General features: G+C 40.6%; 1 protein-coding gene across 2 annotated transcripts; it reads right to left on the bottom strand.

The window, feature by feature from the left end:
* Nucleotides 1–7569: 7569 nt before the first annotated feature.
* LOC124273203 lies at nucleotides 7570–9440 on the bottom strand. 2 transcript variants are annotated; one of them, XM_046708421.1, is made up of 2 exons: nucleotides 9367–9440; nucleotides 7570–8749 (listed from the first exon to the last, which is right to left on the bottom strand). In XM_046708421.1, exons 1-2 carry the CDS (start codon nucleotides 9391–9393, stop codon nucleotides 7631–7633), a joined length of 1146 nt encoding a protein of 381 aa, XP_046564377.1. In that variant the 5' UTR covers nucleotides 9394–9440; the 3' UTR covers nucleotides 7570–7630. The 2 variants fall into 2 exon arrangements, with proteins under 2 accessions (XP_046564377.1, XP_046564378.1); XM_046708422.1 differs by having other exon boundaries at nucleotides 7570–8746; nucleotides 9367–9422.
* Nucleotides 9441–12665: the final 3225 nt, after the last annotated feature.

Raw genomic sequence — 12665 nt, forward strand, 5'->3', positions numbered from 1 at the left:
TCCAGTACCCCTGACGAGTTGAAACGAATATTTCTTCAGCGATACAATTAATTCCTCCAAAGCGCTTCTGAGTATTTTTTATCATCTGGAAAAAAAATATTTTTAATGTAGGGTTTTTAATATTGTACAACACAGTTTAAGATACCATACATACTGATAGGCTCATTGGAAATCATTGACATCCAATGATCGAGGGAAAAAATACCAGCGCCTTGAGCATGCACTAGTGCGTGGATATGTGCGCTATATAAATATCCTATAATAATAATAATAATAAAAACATCAAAATGTGTTGATTGCAAAGGTGGGGAAAACGAGAAGTCTCGTGTACATTTCTTCAAGATATAACGGTTTGTGTATCGCTGCTTCAGATATACGTGGTCTCAGGAATACGCTAGTCATTTGGGCTGTTAGTTGTTGTAAGAGAACCCAGATTCCAGCTGTCTCACGGCGGGACGATCAGACATGGACTTCACACTTTGTACCGATGTGACCCTGGGAATGAACATATAGTTCACTGACCACCACCAGAACTTGATCACAGGTTAACGAGCTTTAATTATGTGAATGTTATTTCCAGAAACATGTGAAATTAGCAGATAATGAAGCTTGTCTTGGCCATCATTAGTGACGAGGTCTAATGACGTCACCGTATCCCCGTCGTCAGCTGACACTCACACGTACAATTATTATGCTAATGGACATGTTTTTTCCGAAGACGGATGTCAAAGCAGGTGGTAGGGGTTGCACGGGTACGGGCTGGGACAAATCTACATACTGCAGTCCACATCATAAATGTCTCTCAATGAAGCGAATTACTTCGAAAAAATAATTACAGTAACATTAATTAATATAACAATAATGGGGAGTCTTTTAACTAGAAGCAACAAAACCCTTTCCATGTTTGATCATACGAGGTTCTTATTACTTTGGACAAAAATAATTACAGTAACTGTAATTTATATAACAATAAAGTAAAGTCTTTTAAAACATGTTTGATAAGACAACGTTGTTATTACTTCGGACTAAAATAATTACAGTAACTGTAATTAATATAACAATAAAGTAAAGTCTTTTAAAACATGTTTGATAAGACGACGTTCGTATTACTTCGGACTAAAATATACTCTTCAAAAAAGAAAACTTGACATAGGAAAAAAAATTTTAGTGAAATTTTAGGAACATGTCCCAACATGTGGGGGAATGGTTGCCGACGACAAAACGGTTGCAAAAAGAAACGTTGAACAAAAACGTAACGTTACACTCACGTCTGTGGTGAATCGCTAAAATGCACCCTACGTGGAATACACGTGCATCATGAAATTGTGTATCACCCTGAGCTGAAGCCTATGGCTGTAGGCTTTAAAGAGCCATATCAATGGTACTCCACATGCATTGCTTTAAGCCACTATAGACGACAAGAGAATGAAAAGACTGACAGAAGCTCAACGACATAACGTCATCGGCCGTTTACAAGGACGGACATCGCAGCATGAGGTGGCAAGGCACTTCAGCGTGTCCACACAGACCATCTCAAACCTATGGACCCAATACAACAATACTGGGAGTGTTAATGACAGACCCAGGTCAGGTCGACGTAGAGTTACCACCGCCGCCCTAGATCGCTACATCCGGTTGAGACATCTTCGTTCAAACACCATGGCCGCATCATCCACAACATCCCAGGACTACGTCGAATCTCCGACCAGACAGTGCGCAATTGGCTATGGGAAGCCAGACTTTTTGCCAGAAAACCAGTTCAACGTCACGTCGTTCCCTTCATCAACGTCAACGCACACAGCACTTCAGCAGGAAGAATACCTACATGTAGTTTTGATTATCCTCTTCAATCTGGTTTAAAGGCAAAATTGTTGTGAAATTTATATGGAAAGATCACTGAAAATCTGTAACATCAGTTGTTCGCGAAAAGAGCAAGCATATGTTCTTCCATGACAAAAGCATGAGTTGATTCATTGAGTCACTGTAGGGTTTGAAGTTTACCATAATTGTTCCAAATATTTCCAGTTCAGTTCTAAATCTCCGAATATTTTCTTTTTGAAACCCATTGATGTCGTGCAGCTGATGGTGAATACAACTTTAATCACGGCGAATAGCACGTTCTCATTGACCAGAGAAATGGATGGCATTTGCAACAGATGCGCACACTAGTAGTAGAACCAGTTTGTAATACAGTGTGCTACATTCGGCCACAGTGTTAGAACGAAACTGGTCATGTTCAAGTGTATGAATACACAAATCCAATTTTAAAGTGGTAAAGTACATAGTATAGTACTTTTTAACTAAGAAAATGTAATCCCAGTTATACTCTTCAAATAAATAAACGCATAAGCCGTTTTTAGAAGAATGTATTGCGTTAGTTTAAGAACAATTATTCCAGGTAATCTGAATGGTAAAGAGGTGACATTTCTCGTCTATAGACAAAGAGTTCGCCAACACAACATCAACCTTTATTGTTGTGATTCTGTTTACTTGAATAAACAAGATGGCGTCATAGTGTCAACGTCAGGACCATTGGCACCGTCTCGGCACAGACTGGACAAGTCGACGAAGTCGCTCTTGCGGGAGTCTTCACCACTCTTCCTGCGATGGCCAGTTGTGGAAGTGTCTGAAGCATGTTTTAACGTTGACGTACACGTCGATCGAGTTCACCCCATAGGTGTTCTATCGGGTTTAGATCTGGTTATCGGGAAGGCCATGGCAAGACATTGACGTTAGAACTGGCAAGCTAACGGACCGTGATGAGTGTTGTATGTGAAGTAGCGTAGTCATGCTGGAACAACTCCCTCTGTAGGTCCTTAATTGGAAGCATGTGACGTGCAAGGACTTCGTTGATGTACCGATTTGCTGTCAAATTTCCCTGAACCACCACTAAATCAGATCTTTGTGTGTTGGATATCTCACCCTACACCATGACACACTCTCCACCTAATCTGTCCACCTGTTGAATGCCATTAGGGGCAAAACGTTCATTTCTCCGAAGGTAAACACGCTGTCTTCCATCTCGCCGGTGAAGAAGAAATCGTGATTCTTTACTGAACCAGACTCCTTCCAGTTTCTAAGGTTCCAGTTCTTGACGACACCACCGCAAGCGATTGTGCCGATGGAAGTCACTCAAAACGGCTGTGGCAAGACGATGAAGGCAAGTGAGCAACCCTGATGTAGAAGTCCTGGCTTTGGGTGGTAACTCTTGGACGGCCGCTTCTCGGGCGATCTTGGGCGGAATTCGTCTGCAGGAAACGACCCCAAAGGCGAGATATGGTGCTCTGATGAACGTTGAAACTGCTGACTGCGATTCCTCAGCTTCTGGGCGGCCTATGGCCATGTTTTGATTTGCGGCCCTCAGTCGTGGCATGATGATTTCCTCTTTTCCAGACAAAAACGAACGACATAATTAAACACAACGTTTGCATTTTTACAGTGATCTATACCGTATGCTTTTCTGCTTACTTGCATTTGCATTTTGCTTTGCATGTTGTTGTTTTTTGGCGAATATTTCTTCAAACGCTTCTAAAGCAAGGGAAAAAATTACTCCATGACATGAATTTGTTTTCCACAAAACCTGCTTTCAAGTTTGAGGTTCATGAAGTCTTTACTATTTAGAAACAATTAAGACAGTGCCTATGATCAAATTCCGCGTTGTAAAGAACCCAACTTACGGCATCAAAATGGAGATTTTATGTCCACGTCAGTGACTCTGCACTGTTACACTTGAAGCGCCGGTGAATCTCTCCATCACCTCTGCATGCTCCACAGCAACTGCAGGACCAACCGTGCTGTTGGCAAAGCCAGAAGACATCAGACAACATTATATACCACTTCACACTACCAATCCCAGCCTCATATTATTACCTTCATGATTAGCGCCACAACATCAGTTCTTTGATCAAATTGTTAGTTTAAGTGACATATCAAATGATACCAATATGGCGCCAGTTTGTTATCAGAGGAAGAAATCTGCCAATATCACGCATGGGTTCCAACAAACTTTTGCTTCCTACACATGAAGATATGTCCATTCATCTTCAGTACTTGATTACAGATTTCAAATCCACGAAAAGGGAGAAATTTTACTGAGTCCCGCAAACATACCACCAAAAAGATCAACCAAGATACAGCCAAGGAAGCGGTTTCGGTTTAGCATTCCTTCTGTAGGAGTGTGTTATGAGCATTGTAAGGACCAAATAAATTTTAAAATAGCCATTGAAAATCTGTTTTTCTCTTTTTGCTGAGACTGTTTCAATAAAGAATGTAGTCTACAGGAACCCGAGAATTAATATGATGTTGCCCGTATCTCTATATTATTTAATCTTTTTAAAAAGGCAAGCGTGAGTAAGTCAGGAATACAAGTTCCCTACCCAGAGACAAGAAGAGGCCACAACACTGTATGAGTGAGTGAGTAAGTTTAGTTTTACGCCACACTCAACAATTTTCCAGCTATATGGCGACGGTCTGTAAATAATTAAGTCTGGACCAGACAATCCAGTGATCAACATGACCATCGATCTACGCAGTTGGGATACGTAGATATTATTGTCGCCATGGGTTACTGAAGACCAATTATAACCTAGATCTACCCGGGTCAGTGCTGTATGACAACTTCAACTTTCCAATAGTCATCTTTCCCGGTATGTCGAGTTTCAGGAGCTTCAGGTTATGGCGTTTACCTCCCAGATCCCCTGACGTACAGTCGAGCAGATATTGAACCTTGATTTTAAAACGTCACACAATCCTCGCTCGTGAATTGTATGATAACATTTACAGCATTTAAGGACCATAATGTCATTTGTGCTTAATTTCCAAATTTGACACATTATTGACACAAATGATATCTGATGAAAATATATGTGACTTGTAACACACGTTCCCGGGTTGTTGTTTTGCTTTGTTTTTTGGGGTTGTTTTTTTTAACATTTGACTTGACTTTTATGACGAGTGAGTGAGCAAGTTGGTTTTAACTATAGCAATATTCCAGCAATATCACGGCGGGGGACACCAGAAATGGACTTCACACATTGTACCCATGTGAGGAATCAAACCCAGGTTTTCGGTTTGACGAGCGAACGCTTTAGCACTATTTATGACGAATGTCACCTATCACTGTATAATAGTGATTCATAATCACACGTCTATGATATATATCTTACGCTGGCTGTTACAAGCTGATTGCCAAGTTAGAACATCACGTTTACCGGAAATCAGTCCGTAAAAATAGTGAAACCAACAACAAAGAAACGTAATATTATTGATATATTAACTTTATTCTAAAAGTAAAAGCGTTTACAAATCGACACAAATCACTGCAATTTCAATGACAGTACTTACAGTACGAATTCATTGGCAGTACAAATCCAATAATATTCCTTACTCTGTTCAAGTATTCTACATATTCCCCACATTTCATTTGTTTCATCCATGTACACATTCCCATACCATATTCTCTGAGTGTTTCAGCTCTAATACTTATTCTCCCTTTCAGGTTCTGTGAATATTCCCTGAACGCTTCACGTATGATCCATATTCCAAGAATGTTTCAGGTCAGTCTCGCGGTCCTGTCGCTCCATATTGGTTGGTTGGTTGGCTATTTAACGCCGCACCCAGCAATGTATGGCGGCGGTTTGTAAATAATCGAGTCTGAACCAGACAATCCAGTGATCAACAGCACGAGCATCGATCTGCGCCATTAGGATACAATGACATGCAACCAAGTCATCGAGCCTGACCTCCCGATCCCGTTAGTCGCTCTGACGTCGCTCCATTGGAGCTAGAATATAACTATATATCACTTCGTGACACACTTACTCTTAAACACCATTCTTTGCCTTAGAGGTTTACTCGTAGAATTGTGTCTATGATGCTTCCAGCCTATAGACTGAATAATGTATACTGGACAAAATAAGTTTGGGATATTGGTAATTTTATGATTGATATAACAGTGTGTCAATGAATAAATAGATCATTATTCATAATTTCAAAATTTACATATATCCCTAACTGGTTTTGTCCAGTATTTTAAGTACATACCAAAAAGCGCAACTATGATCCATATTAAAGGATTTTTCCCGGTAAGTATATATCTCTGACTTTAACATCGATTGATACACAACCGAATACAGTGAAATTTGAGCAACACAACACTTTCCACATCCATGGGAAATATATCCTAAAGGCAGAGTACAATTCTGACTATATCATGTATTTGTATTTGTTTCAGCAGTATTACAGCAGTACGATGTTGTTTGTAAATTGGAGTCTGGACCAGACAATCCAGTGATCAACATCATGACCATTGATCCCTGCAATTGGGATACGATGACGTGTGTAAACCAAGTCAGAAAACCTGACCACCCGATCCCCTTAGTTTGAACTGTACGCTATGACAATTAGTCTGCATGGATGAAGGTGTAGATTTCAACACTCATTCAATCTTGAACACCAAGTGTGCATGCTGACATTTTTCAACCGCTGTTTAAACAGAAATCCAGAAATATCATCATCATATTAATATCATGAGCATGCCATACATGAAAATAAAATGTCCCTCATATGTTGTATCATATGTATTTCATCAAAACCTTTCACTAGATTTCAAAGCAATGCTTGGCATTTCTACATTCAAACCTCCTTAACAACTTGAACCATGACTTGAAATGAGTGAGTTTAGTTTCAACAATATTCCAGCTATATGGCGGCGGTCCAGACAATCCAGTTATCAGTGAATGATCATCGATCTACGCAATTGGGATACGATGACATGTGTCAACCACAGGCCCTCGTGTCTTTGCGAGTAAAGATTTTGAACAAATATAAAAAAGTGAGATGACCCCCCGACTCGAAATGCCTCACAGCACAATACATTATGATCATAATGTATTGTACTGTGAAGCATTTCGAGTGGGGGGTCATCTCAAAAACATAGTTTTCTTCGCAAAGACACGAGGGCCTGTGGTGTCAACCAAGTAAACGAGCCTAACCACCCGATCCCGTTAGTCGCCTCTTACGACAAGTATGGGTTACTGAAGATCAGTTCTAATCCGGATCTTCACGGGTACATGATTTAGAAGTGCCAGAGAGAAGGCAAAAGCAGAGAGGTGATCCAAAATCAAAGGCTTTAAATGCCACCACTAATGAATATGTTATATAGAATGACACATGACATGTGAAGGCTCATCAAACTAGCTTATACAGAAGCAGTTCACATAAAAGAGTTGAAGACATTCTGAAAACTAAAACAGGAATGAAAACGGTTCCTATATGTTAGGTGGCATGCCTTCTCACTGATCACCAGAAAAGGGCCATTCGAACCCTTCGCTCATTCTGAACATCAAAATACATGGTTCAAAAGGATCCAATGCTATTCATGATTTCATTTCTATCAGAGACCCGTGAAGATCCGGGTTAGAATTGGTCTTCAGTAACCCATGCTTATCATAGGAGGCGACTAACGGGATCGGGTGGTCAGGCTCAAACACTTGGTTGACACATGTCGTCGTATCCCAATTACGTAAATCGATGCTCATGCTGTTGATCACTGGATTGTATGGTCCAGACTCAATTATTTACAGACCAATTAGCTGGAATATAGCTGAGTGCGGCGTAAAACAAAACTCACTCATAGAGGAAGCCTTCCGGTGATGCTGATATTTATGGGTGAGGCTATATACACGTGTTCGTCACTACCCCTGAGGATGGCGGCTGTACGACTTAGACCACTGATAGACATGACCAACACGCGGCACATGGAAAGCACGTGTAGGTCTAGAATGACTTTCTCTAACCCCTCACACGTATAGTTCTTAGACCTGTCGATGTGAACAATAGGCCCTTCATTTTCAACATATGTTTCCGGAAAAGCCTTCTGAAATCTTTTCCTAACGTTCTCCGAATCAGTGGCTATGAAGATTTTGTAAATGTCCGATTGATTCCAACTTTGTAAAAATGCAAGCACTTTTCTTTGTTTTGGTTTCCTGGTTTTCCTATATTCATCATTTGGCATAGTCTGGCTTTTGCCCATACGAAGATGCGCGCAGATTAATACCTTGTCTCCTATCCTGTGCTGTAGTGCATTAAGTCTGTCAGCAGTAGAAGGTGATAGTCGGAACAATAACCCAATAATATGTTTATAGATGTCGTATTCAGTTTTGTTTCTAGCCCATTCTAATGCTTTGAACAACGGGTTCCTCATCAAATATCCCACACAGTTAACGTTGATAGTGATGTTTACGACATTCGCTTTGAATATATCATTCAGATCATTGTTTTGCAAGTCGAGGGCAAACTGTTTGTTGTCAATGACCCTCATCCTCTGCTGAGGTCGTGCCCTGATTTGACCAGCGTCCAGTCTCCAGTTGACCATATTGGGCTGCCAGAATTCTGCAAGGTTACATGGGGCTTCCATCACTATACCAAACTCTCGCCCCAACATCTGTGACAGAAGATACCCTGTTACAAATCCTTTCAACCGATCTGACAGTCCTCCAATATATGACCCAATACACACACATACAATGTACTTCTTTTTGGGGTCCACAGGCTGAATTTGATTGAATGTTCCAGTAAAAGATCGAGGATCCCTTACGTCTCTGTGTACCTTGTCTGCGTGTCCACCGCGAGTGGGAAGTTTATAATTGTATTTGGGCCTCCTCATATATACGGTGTAACGGAAGCTGTTGATCACCAGCACAATTGTTCCCACGACACAACCCAAAACGAGAAGTCGCCAAACCAGCTGCTGCAACATCATCGATAATCGCCATCAGAAATAAAAGGTATTATGTATACACAGTAAACGGCTTGCTTTAAACTAGAAATAACATTCAGCATGCCATTTTGTTTGATGTTTGTACTGTGTATTGTCATAGCTTTCATAGTAAATATAGTCATCAGAAGGATGCATTAACGAAAGTTCATTTTCAAGATCTGGTATAAACATCCCACAGTTTCAATTGGTCAGGTTTAAACAGTTTTCTGTGTTACATATATCCACTTAATATATCAGACAGAAATAAATTCCCCAAAATATTGGCATCAACAACCATCCATTTCACGAAATACATCTTAAAACCTCTATCCATTATTTGAATCAACCATGTATGTTTACATTGCCAATGTCAGTTTACAAAATCAGTTTTTAAATCTGAATTCATCTATTAAATTGGTTAAGTCGAAAACACAGTATTTTGAATTGTATCTAACCCATGTTTCTGCCTAACAGTAGGAGTCACTTTGACTTAGATTGAATTCCCAAACTCAAGCTCCGTCCATCATTTGAATTGATTATTACGTAATCACAGCATGAGTGTTTGAGTTGCATCACACGCTTCTCTCTGACAGGTTTACCATACATACTTTATGCTTGCCTTCCGGGGGCCACATGGATGGTCTACGCACAGACAGTCCGCCACGTTCCCGGTATATAGGTAGTCGTCGACATCGGCTTTGCCACTACTCGGCTAAGCTTGTCAATGAGCAACATCTGGTGGCTATACAGCCAATTACAACTTCTTACACATCGATGAATCGATACCTTGCCTGTCGTACCGGTGTAATATTTCAATACAAACACGTTATGTGGCGAACCCGGGGATATTGATGACTAGCTGTTTGGAGAACATTGCCTTACATGCATATAGACAAGGAATCGTCACGTTCCTCTTTTATAATGTGATCTGTCACGACTTCAGCGAGGTGCCACGCTTCGATTCCTGTTAGTTGTAATGACAATTATATTTAATGAGCTGCTGATTTTCGTTTAAAGATTATAGATAGAAAAATGACTATGATTGCATAGATAAGATGAATAAGATACGTATAGAGGTATGGCACTATAATACTGATGCTTATATTGCACACTTAATGAGACGTGAGTGGGTATGGTTTTACTCCGCCTTTTAGCAATATTCCAGCAATACTCAGGGTACACCAGAAATGGGCTTCACACATCGTGCCCATATGAGGGATCGAACCCGGATCTTCATCGTGACGAACGAACTAAACAACCCCACCGCCCCTTGCAACAAAGAAGGTTCGATAGTTTCCATATAGAATTTAAGATCTGCAGTACGTATTTGAGTATCAGTTAGGTCTAAAATAGCCATATCAGGCGCAGGAGAGGGGCGGTGGTTCTGTAACACGTCCAGCAACCTCAGGACCGCCTCCGTGGTGTAGTGGTTAGAGCGTCCGCCCGGAGAGCGGAAGGTCGCGGGTTGGATCCCCGACCGCGTCATACCAAAAGACGTTAAAATATGGTACTTGTTGGTCCCTGCCTGGCGTTCGGCATTAATGGGTACAACAAAGACTGGTCGGCTCGGAGTCAGTATAATGTGTCTGAGTGGGGTATTCATGCTTCACTGCGGCGTGGTATCTCAGTTGGGTAGCACTATAAAACCAGCTTAAGTCTGGGCTAGTACAGGCAGCCGCTCATACACATACACATGCATGCACGTCGTCATATGAGCGAAATATTCTCAAGCACGACGTAAAACCCAATTTCACCTCACCTCACCTCACCAGCAACCTCAATGATGTTGATTAATAAGAACAGACGTTAGTGATGTACCCTGCTTGAATTGCCATTAGCTGAAATAATACAAGAATAAATATTACATATTGATGCAGTCATAACTGAACATTATCCGTGAAGATCAGAACTGATATTAACAACCCACGCTTGTCGTTGGGAGTTACTAAAGGGATTGGATGATCACACTTACCGACGTGCTGCTTCTCGCCGTATCCCATTTGTGGATCATATAAAAGAGGGAATATTGAGGTGTGATGTTAAACAACAACAAGCGCACCTATCAACACAACATATCTGGCATACCTTTTGCGTATTCAAATACTTCTTATGACAGTGTCTGAACGAACATATCATTATTCAAGTGGAACTTGATTTGCACATGGTTTCGTTGAAGGACGATAGATTGCCATTTGTTTGAATTTTATATGTACTGTTCGAGAAATCAATACAATAAGCACTAAACAGTATGGATCCTATGGAAGCTAAAGTGGTAATTTATATGAGTAGTTGTGAATTAAGACTTGGTGTTGATATATTACAACGCAGCGAAGGCGGATGCTCTGATCAATCAAGCACAGAGCACTTGCACAGTCTTCTGAACTCAAAATTTAGATTCTGTCCAATCCTTTGCTTGCATTAAATTGGATTTCATTGCTTTCATCTCGTTGCTACCATGCTCGCAAAAGATTATTCGATAAGTAAATTTGCTCAAATGTGCAACTACAGCATTTTCCAGATTAATCAAAATGTCTTTACCAGCAGGGATGGTTCTATAAACAAGTGAGAAAGGAACGAGGATGGAATGATCTATAATGAAATATGATTCCTCTTGTGAACCAGACATCATTTGCTTGTCCGATCAGTTAATAATGGGTGAATGAGTTTAGTTTTACGCTCAGCAATATTCCAGCTATATGGCGGTGGTCTGTAAATAATCGAGTCTGGACATGACAATCCAGTGATCAACAGGCTACGGGCTACACAGTTTGGATGCGATGACGTATGTCAACCAAGTCAGCGAACCTGACCACCCGATCCCGTTAGTCGCCTCTTACGACAAGCATGGTTTACTGAAGATCAATTCTAACCCGAATCTGCACGGGTCCCGATCATGTAATAAGCGGCAAGACTTATCCATAATCATGAACGAGAGAACGTGCAGTAATCTACGTTTATAACGAACAAGCCTATATGTAACGAACTGTGTCTTTCCCACTTGTATATGTCAGCCTTTATGCCTGTAACTACGGTTATAACGAACTTAATTTAGTCGTCACTTTCAGTTCGTGTTTTTGAAAGCAAAGTCAATTGTTCGATTCCGAGAATATCATACTGATAAAGGCAACCATACCCTTCTATAGTCCCAACAAATCTCTATCAAACGCAGCGTCGATTGCACTCCAGTGACTATACCAAGAGGATGTTTTAAACACATATACAAAGACTGATGACACCAGGTGTTCCTGAAAGGGTGGGTGTATTCACAGTAGTGGCACCTGTCATAAACACATGCAAAGGCAAGCGAACTGTTCAGTTGAAAAAGAACATATGGTATTATTCAAAACATGGAACAGCATCGGGCATGGTTTTTATCACTGATGCTTCAAATTTAGAAATGTCCTCCTAATGTCTACACAAAATGTTTAAATAGATTGACTGCATCTTTAAACGATTTAACTTTAATCAAACAACTTCTTAACAAGAGTTGAATGACGCCTTTTGGTGTTGTGTAGAGAATGTTCTCGATTTTATCCTCAAAAGTAAAATGCAAGTCTGGAGTTGCAGGAATATTGCAAGAAATAGGGAAAGTTGATTATTGGAAAGTTGAAGTTATCCCTCCTTGTAAAGAGCGTTTGTTTATCTATGGTGTTTGGAGCTTGCCATTAAACAGTGATACACCATTCCTAAGGAATACAACGTGACATGCACGGAACGGGTCGTATGGCTTTGACCATGTGTCGATCATTAGACAGTGGTTCAACGAGGTTTATACTCAACCTTCTCCTTTATGCTTCAGAGTTTTACTCAACCTTCTCCTTTATGCTTCAGAGTTTTACTCAACCTTCTCCTTTATGCTTCAGAGTTTGTCTCGAAGATGAATTTCCAAATGGAGTAGGTCTCATCT

Source organism: Haliotis rubra, unplaced genomic scaffold (assembly GCF_003918875.1).
Source record: "Haliotis rubra isolate DU_JTF1 unplaced genomic scaffold, ASM391887v1 Scf178, whole genome shotgun sequence".
Lineage (NCBI taxonomy): Eukaryota > Metazoa > Mollusca > Gastropoda > Lepetellida > Haliotidae > Haliotis > Haliotis rubra.

Bases quoted from the DNA above. Each gene is read 5' to 3' on its own strand.
- LOC124273203 (XM_046708421.1), bottom strand. From the start codon at position 9,393: ATGTGGCCCCCGGAAGGCAAGCATAAA. The intron at 8,750-9,366 runs GTATGTATGGTA...ATGATGTTGCAG, and splicing joins CCCCGGAAGGCAAGCATAAA to CAGCTGGTTTGGCGACTTCT.